Genomic DNA, 15,089 nt, shown 5'->3' on the forward strand with positions numbered 1-15,089 from the left:
GAAAATGCATGTAATTTTTACCAAAACATTAGGATATTCGATCCTACACAAATATGTTTTAAACACACCGCTGCCTGTGGCAGTGACATCACCGGAAGTGACCTTGCAAGGTGATCGTTCACTGTACTTTTATAGAAATAATCTTTATTGAAAATTCGAGATTGCAACGGCCTATTTCACAGTGGTCGTTTAAAGACACAAGCAACCACAAACTCCTATAAAAACTAGAAAATGCTAAAGGCATACTTGTTGGTAAAAACAAACAGAAGCCATACAGACTATATTACACAACTGACAGAAAGGAGCACATGGACTGAAAGTTTCAAACATTGGCTAGAAGTATCACGGCTAACTGCTAGCCCAAACAAGCATTTACAATGCAATGGTCTCGGCAATATTATAGGTAGAGCTATTGGCATTGCTCATTATTTTTTTTTTGTATCCCTAAATAAATGGCATTGTCATTTATATTGGTAATAGCTTAATTGCTTGCATATGCGAGACCTATTGCATTAGCAGAGAGAGAGTGAGGTAGTGAGATAGAGAGAGAAGAGTGAGGTAGTGAGAGAGAGAGTGAGGTAGATAGAGAGTGAGGTAGTGAGAGACCGAGAGAGTGAGGTAGTGAAAGAGTGAGGTAGTGAGGGAGAGGGAAGTTCTGCGGTAGTGAGATAGAAACAGAGAGTGAGGTTGTGATGTAGTGAGATAGAGAGAGAGTGAGGTAGTGAAAGAGAGTGAAAGTGAGTTAGTGAGATAGAAAGAGAGAGAGTGAGGTAGTGAGTTAGAGAGAGTGAAGTTGTGAGGTAGTGAGATAGAGAGTGATTGTGTGCTTTGCAAAAAATGTCTTAAAAGAAATCCACCATCATTCGCACGCAAAAGGAGCAGAAAAAGATTTTTTTGTTAAAAAAAATGGTAGTCACAAATAGCAATCCACAGACTGCTCAGCGAGTAGAATAGCTTTTTTGTGCAAAGCTTCTCTTTTTATAGCTTTTTTCCTCGCTGTGCTGCTGGTTTGCTTGGGCGTCGTCTGGCTGCTCCGCCTGACGGAATTGTCAGGTTATCTTTTATTCACGGGAGGATGAAGGGGAGAAAACACTCCGGGCTGTTTAAATCAAGCCAGGCAGGGGGTCGGGCCTGCCTTTCTCACAGGCAGCGCGAATGCCAGGAATTAGAGACATCAAAAACATGCAACAGAAGGAATGAGAAAGTAAAAGAGGGAAAACAGTGAAAATGGAGAAAAAAGAACGTGCACGAGTGAGATATTAAGGCACAAGTGTATGGGGGTGAATAAAAAAGCATGAGGTTGAATCGAGACTATGTAGTCTGCCTTCTTCGTATTCGGCCCCTCTGATATTCGTAGCTCTGGCCGTGGCCTTCTGAGTCAAACTTAGAGCTCTGGCACTGATTGTTTTACAAATCAGGCACTGAGATACAGCAAAACATCAACATGGGGAGACACCTTCTTTGAGAGACCAAGACACGGGAGATACAAACACGGAGAAACAAATAACACAGGGAGACGCTGACATGGGGATACACTGACAAGACAGAGAACGCTCTGGGGAACCTCAGGAAAGACCCAGTACAACACTAGCAGACATAGTGAGACTCAAAACAGCACTGGGGATACTTCGAGAGGACATGGGGGCGTCATGAGATGAAAGCACTGGAGAGAAACACAGGATGTCACCAAGTACCCGATTACGTGCCAGGTGTAGCGGTATTTCTGGGTGAAATACACACCACCCGATCACGATAGGCCTTGAGCTTCTACATCCAGATGTTCCAGGTGAGGGGACACCGGACATATTTTACTGGTTCGAAAATCCCTCTTGTAAAATGACGTGGATTTGGATGCACGCGGAGCCAGGCCTGGATGCCGGATCCCGTCTGACCCCTTCCTATAGCTTGACGAGGGAGCATGGAATGGCCCCCTGCCCGCCCGCCACTGCCTGCTGTGCCCGTGGACATCGTCCGCATCGCCCACCCTGCACCACATCCACCGCTCCCAGTTCCCACCTGTAACAAGCGAGTGGTAAACGTGAGCAGTAATACTCATGGGATTAGGGATTGCCTGACACAATTTCACCTGGAAAATCATGGTCCGCACTGTTAATTCTCAATCCACGGGGATTCACTTGTAATTAGCGCCGTGTTACCGCACAGCGCTGGTGAGGTGTTACCACACAGTTCCGGTGTTTACAGGAAACTAGTTTGCACTCTAGGGTCATTTTCATCCTCATGTTATCAGGTCAAATGTAGACCTGGACACTGGGAAACTAAAGGGACCAGGGATACTGGAAGACTGGGACGAGGCAAACACAGGCCAAGGGAGATATATACGAAGGGGCACATGGGGGACACCGAGCATGCAGTGAGACACGGGCTCGGGAGACACTGAAGAGACGGGGAATACAGAGGAGACTAAGACATGGTGTGCCATGGACACTAGGAGAGACTGCAAATCAAAAGTCCGCCCCGAGCACACTGTGTGCTCGGGGCAGACTTTTGATACAATGAAATAATCATGAATACAATACTTTAAACACATCACAATATGATACATTTACCAAGTTCAAGTCCTTTCCTCTGTTTTTAATTTGAATTCTGGAGTCTGTCACACATGGAATACTTCTATGCACTGTCTTGATTTGGCTTTTAAAGACAGTTACAGAGGCATAGATCTGGGCTGGCATCAGGCTTACCTGGCTAGCGCCTTGTTTGGGGGCCGGTGGGCGCCTCTCGCGCTGCTCGCCTTCCCTGCTGCTGGTTCCCCCTCATGCTGCGGCCAGCGACGGCTCCGTTCCCTCCCCAGACTCGGTGGTGGACGAAAGCCCGCACTGCCGGCGTCTCCGACCGCTGCCTCTAGGGGAGGGACGGGGCTGAGGCACGTGTGAGTGAGGCGGTGGGCTGTGAGAGGGAGCGGGAGAGCGAGAGACAGGCAGAGAGCGACAGGAGCGCGGAAAGAAGGCAGTAAGACCGGTCAGGAAGGGAACAGATCTGTGAGGCAGAGGGGGCTAGGAGGTGAGACGTAGACTGAGACCCGGAGAAAGAAAAGGAACGGGGGCTCTGGAAAAAGTGGGAAAGTGGCCGAGGAGGAGGCTCTGAGTATCTCGGATACAAGAGGCACACTGCAGTCTTCTGGCAGGCGGCGGCGGCGGGGATGCAAGGGCCAGACGCGATCGGGCAACAATGGCGGCCTCAAGCTTCCGAAATTATTCGGATTCGGGGGCGTGTTTTGCTGTCCTGAGTGACGGATGACGTCACGAGCTAAAGAACAGCAAAACTTACGCCCCCAAATCCGAAAAAGACGGGGCTAAATTGGAGGGACGGCTCTCTCCTCCAATGGCTGGCATCCGTTTAGGAAGCCAGCCAATGGAGGAGAGACGAGGAGGGAGGCGGGTTTAAGCTGCCACACTAAGTAACAATAAATCTCCGGACTTCCGGTCTTGGCCTACGGCCAAGCCTACAGTCCCTCGACCTAAAAAGGACATCTATAAATGCACCCAAATTATGTTGCGTTATACGATGTACAACGTTGTTTGTTCATGAAACGCCATGCAGATAAAAAATAAGCCTGCAAGTAGGATCCCAATGCGGAAATGCAGCTGAATAATGAGGTACTACATGGAAATGAGGCAGGATATAGTAAAGTTCACAACATATAAAAATAGACACTACTCCACCTATTTAATTATTCGATCTTTCTGTAGGTTGCTTTGGCAGAAGGGACTCTTGAATTTTGTACCTGCCTTCACATGACCATTTGAAACACACACAAAAGAGCAGAGCTCCCAAGCTTCCCAGCAACATGTGTCAGTAGCTTCTATTCTGAGACTTTTAGTCTGTCCATCAGATTATGAACCAAGACTACAAGCCCTTGAATTGAAAGGAAAAAAACTGGATGGGAAGAATTACTAATCCGTGGACCTGGGAAAATTGAAAGGTCTGTGATGGAACACTTCTTTTGCCAAAGGGTCGTCAGTTATAATCTTTAGCCCCTTACTGACGTTTCTTTAGGAAATCGTTTGGTGACATTTATATCTAGATGTCTGGTCCATCCTCTGGAAAGTGCATTATTCGACGCGGAACAGCATGGGCACACATGGGCATGCACTTTTTCAGAGATCAGCACCTTGAAGGTGTCTTGGGTGGGCAAGCAGAACCCTTTTCAGGTCGAGCCAGGGCAGTGCATGCACTGCGGCGAGGAATGCAGTATTGGAATATGGCTTTGAAGTCCCACCCACTCTACCCCCATATTTGTCTTTGGCTTGTGCCATCGTCCTTCGTAAACGCTGGCGTCCAAGTCATTATTAGGCTAGTTTGTCCCTCCTTGGTACCGCCTTGTCTGCATTTGTAATTTCCCATGGCGACTGGCCCTTTTACTTCTGTTGCAACATGGTATGTCTTATTTAGTATGTAAGCACTCTTTACTTTAATGGGTTTCTCCTACTACAGGAATGACATGCTTACCTCGCCACGCACGCTTTCAAGCAGCCCCCAGAAAAAGGCGTCCACTTCTTTGAAGTGAAATAGGTCTCGCATTTACAAGAGTTTGAGCTACTGCCATTGTAAATTACAATATCTTATCAATGGAAGACCTATTGCATAGCAAATACTTGTTTCACTGCTGTCCTGGAGAATGGGAAGCTACTGTAAATCAAGCATGAAGCATGTTGTTCTAAAGTGCTGGATAAGAGAATTTGTATCAGGGCCATAAAAGTACTCATTAGTAATGTACCGAAAACCTTTTAAAATAGGGAAGGGTTACTGTTGCTATATTCTTCTCGACTGCAGAGGTGTAATACAGGTCCTTGCAGCTCCTGCAAGGGGTACACCCCCGGCCCAACGGGAGGTCCCCATTTAGCCACAGGCCTATTAATCTCTATGAGATATCTGGAACTTTCATCAACTTCTGAGAGGGGGCATCATTTTACAATATGCTACTTCTCACCTGTGCAGGCCACTGCAGCAAAGACCCAACACTGCCCATATCGAACTGGCTGGCATCCCAATCTTTGCCACCTCTTGAGTATATCAACGCTTCCCATCCAAGACATTGGACTGCAACCGTCCTGGTACTTATCGTCCCAACGACCTAGCAGAACTCCCTCGTCATCATTGCAGTTTACCTGTGGAAGAGCACAACTGTAAATATAAGAAAACATTTGTATATTCTGTATATATGAATTCATCCACTTGGGTTTTATCTATTGAAATGTATTTAATTGAATACCATGTTTACTAATCAATTGAGAAATAAAGCTAGAATTGAAATATATTTTAATGACTCCATGAACTGCTTTGAGAATATTAGAATCACACTTCAACATTGGCTTATAAACAGAATTGCCCCTTTACTAAATTTATTTATTGCACATTTATCTTTTTTCAATTTAAATTTTTTATACTCCGAATAAAGAAGGACTGTAAATATTTAATGTGACCAAGGCCACCTTGGCTGAAACGCATTGGTATTAACTTACTGCCTGATTAATAAAGGATTATGATTCAGCACAGAAGTGTGAAATCACTTTTTTATGGAAAAGCTTTCCAAAAATTAAATATTTGGTTCTTGTGCCAATAATCACGCTCCAAGCCTGTTTGGATGTGCAGCAAGCAGTCGAGAGATTCGGAAATACAATTGACTTTCTATCCAGCGCATACGCCAATATAGGCATTAGAAAGAGCACGCCAGTTTGTTGAATGTTGCCTGAAACCATGTCAAGAAGACCTGTAGCGGTGGGCCAACTTCCATTGGTAAGTGCTGCATGTCAGAATTAAGCCCTTTTTTGTGTATTTAGAAGGAGAGGCATCTCGTTTACGTACAACTATGTGCTACAAGTGTGTGTTTTTTGAATGGCAGCGGAAGGAGAATGTCAAAAGAAGCTGCATCTACAATTTTTGCTACCACATGTGGGGATATTTGGAAACCAAAACACCACAGAGTACTGTTCAATCACGTTTAAAAACTACAGAAATGTTAAATTATTTGTAAAAGCATTCTAAACTGGAAATCAATACATTGGGGGAGGTCACCTGGTTGAGAAGGTACATTGAAATGGAATGCACCCAAAGAGGTCTTAGAATCCATACCAATACTTCATGGGAAAATTGAATCCCCTATGATGAATGGGTAGCAAATTCGACCAGATGTTGAAAAAGAAAGATGGAAATCTTAATATGCATGGCTCAATAATACGGAAATATTAATACAACAGAAGCGTTGCTTTCTATATTGGAAAGATATGAGGATCAATCAATTCATCATTGACAATTGCAAAACAAGGTATGGAAAAGTGTTTGGAAGAAATTGAAGAGATCAAAAATAAGAAATAATAAGTGTGAAAGAGGTAGGGTAGACAATGAAATTCTGACATTTGCCCTGACAATTTGGAAACATCAGTAGCAAAACAACAACAAAAAATAAAGTGGCACAAGACAGCCAGTTACTGTATTCCGAATCTGACAAACTCAGACAGAGACACTATTGGAGACAATGATACACTACCATCGAAAGAGGTTCAGCATCATGGAACTTTTTTAGACAATTTCATATTATGATGTTGAAATTAAGAGATCAAATCATGCAAAGGCCAGACAAAAGGTAGTGGAGTAACGAAGAAAGGACTAAACGAAGTGGAAGATAACTCAAGGGAACACAATTCAACTCTAAGATAAAGAAAAAATGAGAAGTCAACGAGGAGCTAAAAATAGCATCCACTAAACTAAGGACAGTAATTAAAGTCTCTAATCATACACTTAACAATGAAGAAGTGACATTACAAATTGCTATTTTTTTTTCTTTGGATAATTGAAACTCCAATTATGTTCAAACCAGAATAGATGTATTTCAATTTATAAGGAAACTTAAACCGGTGACATTCCACATGTTGATGACTAGTAAAAGATCGGATTATGGGTCTAGAGTTCTGAGGACGTAAGGCAACTGCAGATTTAGGACATTGAGACAATCACTGTAACGAGGGGATTTGAAAGAGTCTCTTTTGCTATAACAGATGGGATCAATGGATTACTTGATGAATTGAAATTATTTAAATATGAAATAGTGGTAATAGTGGCCTTAATGTGAAATCTAAATTCAGGTCACAAATACCATATGAAATTTTAGACATTTGTCAGGATACTAGGCTCAACAAACATACGAGGCCAAATCCCACATATCACTTTAAAAAAGAAGTTAGCTTTGAATTTACCCTAGCAAGAGCATTCAATTATCATCAAACATTCTGGATGTGCTGTGATAATTTGTGACATGTAAATACATGAAGCCATAACGTAACTTAATGATAAGAGGGTGTTCTGGGATCATTACTGCTGCTCAATATTATTGTACAACTCACTCTTCACTTGCATTAGCCACACCAATGGTTCCTAGCATGGGGACATTTTTGAGAGCTAGAATGATCCAACTACATGCTCATGCACAGATAATTCTACTGTGATCTAATTGTGCCTCAACAACACTTTGTACAGGCAAACAAGAGTCTAACCTATGGGCACCTGCTTCACCCCCAGCTATGTCAACCTTTTGATGGACTCGTAGGAGGAGCAGTCTGTCCTTATTTGAGATAGGCCAAAGGCGACTGCAGAACAATTCCTCAGGTGGCTAAACAAAAATAGTCGAAATGTAGCTTTTACTTTCACTTATAGTCAGGGTTCTATTGAGAATGTGGATCCCAAACTTGATATTTTGGAAGGTTACTTGCTGATTTTCCTTTACTGTAAGCTCACAGGTAGGAACAGTTTATATCACACTCTGTGGTCATGCAAATAACTGAAATAGAGTATACCTTTAGGATAGTTACTAAGAGCAAAGTAATCTGCAGTAATGAAAATCGGTATGAGCAAGAAAACCAATTTCTGTTAAAAATACTGGGGGAGAGAGACTACCCCAAAAAGCTATTGAAGAAAACAGTAAATAGGGTCTCTCAAAAGCAACAAAGTGATCTGTTAGCTATGAGATTTGTGATTAGTGCTGATATGATTGTTTTCCTAATGACTTTGGCACCATTTGGTGAACCTACACAAAATTAAAACTGAAATAAACAATTTCATCCACTTCAGCTACTTCCTGGAAATTTCTGGGGTGATCTGTCAAGCAGGGGCCCAGAAAAAGGGGGTGTCCCAAAAATACTTTTTCCCCTATGCATTTTGCATAGAAAAAATTAGACAAGAATATAGAAAAAAGGCTAAACTGAATTTTACTAAATTTGGCAGAAAGTTAGAAAAGAAAGCCTGTTTTTTGTAATTTGGTGTAAACCTGTGCACACTTTTTTGAGAAATTAAGGTAACAAATGTATAGATATTTTGACAATTGGGACATGGGACTCCCGCTGGACCCAAAACTAAAATAATAAAACAATACTATAACTTGTGATTTTATTAAAAATGCCGTTTCAGAGTCATCACTGATTTTATAAAGGATGTCATAGGACATTTCATGAAATGTGTAATATGTGAGGTCATACGCTGGGCATGGCATGGTCGCAGCTTATAGTTACTTTAGTAAATTATAACTGGTGAATTAAAACATTTTTTTTGTTTAAAATGTTTTATTTGAACTGATATTTTCACTTACCTTGTTAGGAATGGTAATAAAATCTTACTTTATGCCACCCTCTGCCACACACGGCCTTCGGCAGGCTTTGCGCCCAACCACCTGCTGGCGGCCAACCCCACACATGCAGATAATACCAGACAGATTCCTACACCCAGTTAGCCTTTTTTTTAAATTATTTTTTATTGTTCCATGGGACTCCCTTAAGGCTCCCTTGGGAGTCCCTCTGCACTAGATTTCTGTTTTTTTAAACCTTAATTTCTCTAAAACGGCTCAACAGATTTATTTATTTATTTATTTTAAAAGCTTTTATAGCGCGCTCCATTACCATGGGGTATCCTGGCGCGGTGAGTAGTTCTGCCTCGAAAGTTTGAGCACATCTGTTATAATGGAGCATTAAAAAGATAGGTCTTAAGATCTTTTTTAAAAACAGTGATGGTTGGAGAGGCTCTGAGAGAGAGGGGGAGGGCATTCCAAGCATAAGCTGCCTTAACTGAAATAGATTGGCCTCCCAATCGAGCATATCTATATTTAGGCACAATCAGTTGGCATTGGTTAGCCGATCGCAGGGCGCGATTAGGAATGTAAAATGAAAATCGTCTCCGCAAATACATCGGACCCTGACCATGTGCTGCTCTAAATGCCAACACCAGAATTTTAAACAAAATTCGGTGTGATACCGGGAGCCAGTGCAAGCTACGTAAATGGCTCCGCACGCTCGTCCTCCTAGGGAGCGAGAAGAGCAGGCGTACTGCGGCATTCTGTATCACCTGAAGGCGATGAATCATATACCCTGGCAAGCCGCAAAATAAGGCGTTGGCATAATCGAGCCGAGACAATATCAAGGCTCGAAGAACAGTTTCCTTAGCAGCCCTGGGGAGGAGAGGAAAAAATCTTCTCAGGGTCTGCAAGGTGCCAAAGCAAATACCAGTTAATTTTTTTACGTGATCCGAAAACTTCAGGTCCTGGCCGAACCACACCCCCAAGTTCTTAGCTGGGCCCCCCATCGCATTAGGACAGGGTAGGTCTGAAGGCCAGATCTGGTCCTTGAAGTTAGCAGGGAAGGAGCCAAAAAACAAAACCTCCGACTTGTCTTCATTGCACTTAAGCTGGACTTGTGCAAGCCACCGAAAGACTTCCGACAGACAGAGCTGGATGGCTGATGGATCCAACACATCCTTAGGCCAGGTGAAAAGCAGCTGTGTGTCGTCAGCGTATGCCATTATTTTGGCTCCCAGCTGTTCCGCCAGATAGAGTAGGGGGGTCATATAGACGATGAACAGTAAAGGGCTCAACGTAGACCCCTGCGGAACTCCAGTTGTCAGTCTCTTTGGGGCCGAAGAATGAGGGGGCAACCAGACCTGCTGAGTTCTATCACTCAAAAATGATGAAAGCCAATCAAGGGCCAGCCCTGAGATGCCAATGGCACCCAGTCTTTCGGTAAGCAAGGCGTGGGGCACCGTATCGAAGGCAGCAGAGAGGTCCAATAAAATCAGGACCGCTCTGCCGCCCCCGTCCAGGCACTCCCGAACTGCCTCGGAAACCTCAACCAGTGCCGTCTCGGTACTGTAGGCCGCCCTGAACCCCGACTGAGCAGGATGCAGGGCGTGAGAGGATTCGATGAAGCTATCCAGCTGCTTAAAGGCCACCTTCTCACACACCTTAGCTAGAGCTGGCAGTAGTGAGATAGGCCGGTAGCTCGATGGTATTGATGGATCTAGCCTAGCCTTTTTTAGCAGCGGAAGCAGTTTTGCCTCCTTCCAGCTTCTCGGAATCGAGGCAGTGGAAAGGGAGAGGTTGACAATCTGAGTCACCTCTTGCGCGATGGTATCCACTACCCCTCCCAAAACCCTGGCAGGACAAGGGTCCGAGGGAGATCCGGACTTTAAGGCCGTCAGGATTTGCCGTATGTCAGATTCCGATGCTGGCCGGAAGGCAGCAAACTGAGCCTCAGGACATCGTCTATCAGGTAGTGAAAAGACAGAAGAGGTCACAAAGGCCTTTTGAGCAGCTTCCAGGTCCAGTTGGATTTTTTTTATTTTGTCCGAGAAGTAGCAGGACAGTTCTTCACACCATGGTGCAGAAGAAGGAAGCAAGGATTGGGCGGCGCAAGGGGATAGGAAGTTTTGGACAATCGAGAAGATCTCTTTGCTGTTGTTATCCGCCTTCTCGATTCTGTCCGAATAATACCTGCTTTTAGCTGCCTTGATCGCAGCATAATATTCCTTTTGTGCAGCCCGTAAGGTCTTCTTATCGGCTGGCAGATAAGCATGTCTCCAAGCTCTCTCTAGTTTCTTGCAAACCAGCTTCTGTTCTCGCAGGGTACGCGTGAACCATGGTTGAGAGGGTCTTGATCGCAGGCGACGCATGCCTCCCACATTAGTGGAGGCCGCGGAGCCATTCGCAATCCAGAGGTTAAATGCATCGACCGCCGCTTCCATTTCTGTCGACGGGTCCGGACGGGTGCAGGAGAGGCGCTCAGTTAATGATGCCAGATTAATTCGTGGCCTATGTACCAGAGAAGGAGTTTTACTCGAGTCCTTATCTAACTGCCAAGTGAACTTAATCAAACAGTGGTCGGACCACAGCATAGGCAGGGGAGGGGACATACTAATGTCAAAGTTGGAGCAAACCAGATCTAAGACATGGCCACCCACATGAGTGGGGGCATCCACCCATTGAGTGAAATGGGCCATACTAAAAGTCTCACTGAGGCGAGTAGCTACAGTGGAATCCCCAAAGTCCTCGTGAATATTGAAGTCGCCCAGCAGAAGGAACCGGGGAAACCGTAGGGCTCGTGGCACAATGACCTCCTCCAGGGATCCAATAAAGTTGCCAACATAACCTGGGGGGCGATAGACTAACGTGCCGCCTAGAGTAAAGTGCGTAGTGAGCTCCATGCAAAAGTGGAGAAGTTCTGCCTCCACCAGCTCATCCAGATGTTCACAGGTGAGGGTCCAGTGATCCCGGTAGATCACAGCCACCCCTCCGCCTCTTCCCTGTTGGCGATCAGCGCGGCAGATCCTAAAGCCACGGGGAATAGCCAGCTCGACTACTGGCGCGCAAGAGTCGGTCATCCAGGTCTCAGTGACAAAGAGCAGATCCAAATCATTTTCAGCTAAAAGGTCAAAGACCTCAGCCGTGTGGCACACCAGTGATCTGTGTTTACATAGTGTCAAAAAAAAAAAATCACACTTTCTAAGTCAATATCTAGGTTTCTGACAAATATGGTGTAATTCTATTCAGCTGTTTTAAAAAATCTCTACGGAAATTGCATAGGGAAACTGCGTTTTGGGACTGCCCCCCCTTTTTCTCTCCTCCTGCTTGACAGTTCACCCTGAAACTTTCCAAGAAGGTGGAAAGGCTTTTTATTTAGAAAGTTCCTCGAAGATTCGTTAAATCGCACCAAAGTTATCAGAGAAACAAAATACGCTCTTCCTTGTGGGTGAGGCTTCCTCTTCCAAAAGATTGTTTTTTCTACTTTTCCTGACAGAACTTCTGTGACACCTATATAGGGCAGTAATTATTCATACCTTTTGTAGCTACCGGACTAGATTGTGTTGCATTCTATTGGCCAGGGAGGACTTGTTGTGGCATGACCTTCCCCTCTCCACTTGTGTGATTAGAGTTTGAGTTTATCATTCTGCCATATGAAATGAAATCTGACGTTTAATGAATGAAGAAATTTCAAGAGGCAGTAGCACAAAATATTGCCTGCCACAAGGCCTAGCAACGAAAGTCCATTGATACAACAGTCCTAGTACTGTTACCTACCTTGGTCCCAGTAGGGAAGGTTATAGCAGCCTAATCTGTGCTGTCAGCAGCTACATGTATAAAGGGATTTGTGTGTTAGACATTTCTTCTCATTCCAGGTGCCATACACTGTCAATATCCTCTCTCTTTGTAGACACCTTCTACCCCTTTCCACTTCCTGAGCCCTCCATTCTTCGTACACTCTTCCTTTTACAAGTGAGTGAACACAGTGGGAGAGGAAAACTGCACACAGATGGAAGAGGACGATGAGACTAGAACATTGGATGGTGTGGTCACAAATAAAGAACTAGCTGTGGTGATGAAAGGGTCTTGCAGATATGGCTGAAGGACAAAAGGTTGAAAACTTACCATAGCACTCACCACCCGGCCAATATAAGCAGGGTCATTCCGACGGGAGCAGTCTCGGTTTGAATCATTCTTGAACTTTGGGCTGGTATCCAGAAGCTGGAGACAAATTTCCAAAATCCGATCTTCAAACTAATGTGGAGAGAAGAACGAAAGAGACTTCAACCCAAGCACATGACCCCATATGTTCAAAACACTAGCAGAATGTATATGAGAAGTAACGCAGGAAGCTGCTCCAACTAAATTGACTACAGCAGTGGTTGGTGTTAGCTTTGCATCAGGGGATCTAACACTTGTAGGAACATCTACATGATGCTAAATAGAAGTATGCTTCATGTGTTAAATATATAAGTTTGCCAATAAGTATGCTTCATGTGTTAAATATATAAGTTTGCCATTGTTGATTTAGTTGCTTTCTTGTTGGGCTAGGTCATGCAGTTCCCTTTTGAAGAGCTTTAGCCATTCTGTTTTTATTGTTTAATGTGGTCTCTATTAGCCTTATTTTCACGCCAGGCCTTTTGGTGTCAGATCTGTCTCTGTGCTGCTTCTACACTTACATGTCCAAATCTTCTTGAAATCCCTTTCCTGGGTTGTTTAAGTATCTCGGTCTCTTTGGTACATCTTTACTCTCTCTGTGCTCAATGTGTGTGTGTGACCCCCAGTTTGTCCAATATTGTGTCCCTGCCATCTGACTCTTCTATGTCCCTCTCCACCACGCTTCTCCCAGGTAAAGCTTTTGGCTTTTTTCTTTTTTGACCTGCCTGAAGGATTGCTCCACAATTCCTTAGCTCAAACCTAGCTTCCTCATCTTTAGCTTCGCCACCCAGCTCGGAAGAGGACAACAGGTCTAGATCACGTCACCCACTCAGAATGTATAGAAATGGAAGTCCCAGGTCTTCTGCTCCTCTTTCTCTATTGCAGCAGATTCACTTATTCTTGCAAGTTGTGTTATTCTTGAGCAGCGGCTCCTCATGTCACCTTTAAGCTCGAAGACAATTGCTGGGAGAGATAAACTGGATTGTGTGGGACAGAAGGGAAGATGGTGGTCAGAAGAGTCTAAGAGGTGGATCTGTTTTCTCTTCAAAGTGCAGAGTGGGCAGTTATGCACTTCCTGCACTGAAGTCACCTTTGGTAATGTGTGTGGATGCACATCCCCCAAATGACAAAAGATGAATGAAATGTGCATATTATACTGTAGAGCTCTTGGCTTATTCCACAAAATAGGCTTTACTCTCCTGTAGCAGACTTACAGAGGGCAAGAGGGCAACTGCCTGAAAGTGAATGCATCATTTTTACTTCCTATAAATGTTAATTCTTGGTAAGAGTGGAAGTGAAAAGAGGAAGTCCATTTTTCTTAAAAACCCTGGCATAGTTAAATAATATTTGTACATTAGACAGAACCCCCAATGTTGGGTGGTTTTGTTAATCTACATGCAAGATTAACATTCTGACACCATTTGTATACCATCAACACCGAGCCAATGGAAAAGGCTTATATTTGGACTTATATTCACACATGAAATGGAGAAACTTAGTTGAATTGTGGTCTGATCCCATCTATCCCATCCGATGACACTTTCCATGACTCCCACTGAAGGATACAATGCAATTCAAGATAGCATTCATAAAATTACATTTATTTGTTTACTGTACTTATGAAATGGCAGGGCAATTTAAGTTGGAGCCAAAAAATGCATTGAGTAACAGTTGTAATTTAGGCGGAGCACATGAAGGTAGACCAACGTAAAGTGCATTAGCCCTGATCATGAACCCACTGGTGCTTGGATAACTGAGTAGTGGGTATTGTCCGGAGGGAAAGAAGACTTATCCATGGAACTTGGGGGTGAAAGACTCACCCGTCTTATACCTTAGCAATCTGGGTTTGTAAGAAAAGTCCTCATCGAACACTACTCAAAGATTTTTAACTTTTCTGGCAGGGGAGGGGTGGAGGCTCATCTTATCTAGCAACAGGAGTCGTGCAATCTAAGCTCCATCCCTATATGTCACAGAAACGCAATATTTACGTGCATTAGCATAAAATATTTACTGTGTGTCTTAATCTTATTAATGTGAAGTAGAGCACTAAATATGTAATTGAAGTGTATTCATTGTAGAGCTTAGACATTCACATCAGTATGTATATTAATGTTTCATTTACACGCTGAACATTGTAGTTCTTGTGCACATTTACATCTGTGCATTTTGAGTTATATTGCATTTACCTAAAGTACACTTTCCGTGTAATAATGTATTCATTAAAGTCTTGCATTCTTTTGTGATTGTACATGCACACTGTGATGCATTTAAAGTGCACATTGACTGTATAACTAAGGTTTTTTACAAGTAAAACCAGCACTTATATATTTACAGATGCTGTTCAATGTCTGGAGAA

At 43.7% G+C, this 15,089-nt stretch overlaps 1 protein-coding gene across 1 annotated transcript in view; it reads right to left on the minus strand.

The window, feature by feature from the left end:
• TGM2 (transglutaminase 2) overlaps window positions 1-15,089 on the minus strand; it is a 125,784-nt gene that overhangs the window by 26,364 nt on the left and 84,331 nt on the right. The window contains exons 5-6 of the mRNA XM_078652121.1: window positions 12,701-12,829; window positions 4,952-5,129 (exon numbers count right to left, since the gene is read on the minus strand). Of these exons, the coding sequence (XP_078508247.1) occupies window positions 4,952-5,129; window positions 12,701-12,829 (307 nt within the window). The remainder of the gene's footprint in view (window positions 1-4,951; window positions 5,130-12,700; window positions 12,830-15,089) is intronic.

The sequence above is a fragment of the Lissotriton helveticus genome, chromosome 7, assembly GCF_964261635.1.
Source record: "Lissotriton helveticus chromosome 7, aLisHel1.1, whole genome shotgun sequence".
In the NCBI taxonomy this organism is placed as follows: Eukaryota; Metazoa; Chordata; class Amphibia; order Caudata; family Salamandridae; genus Lissotriton; species Lissotriton helveticus.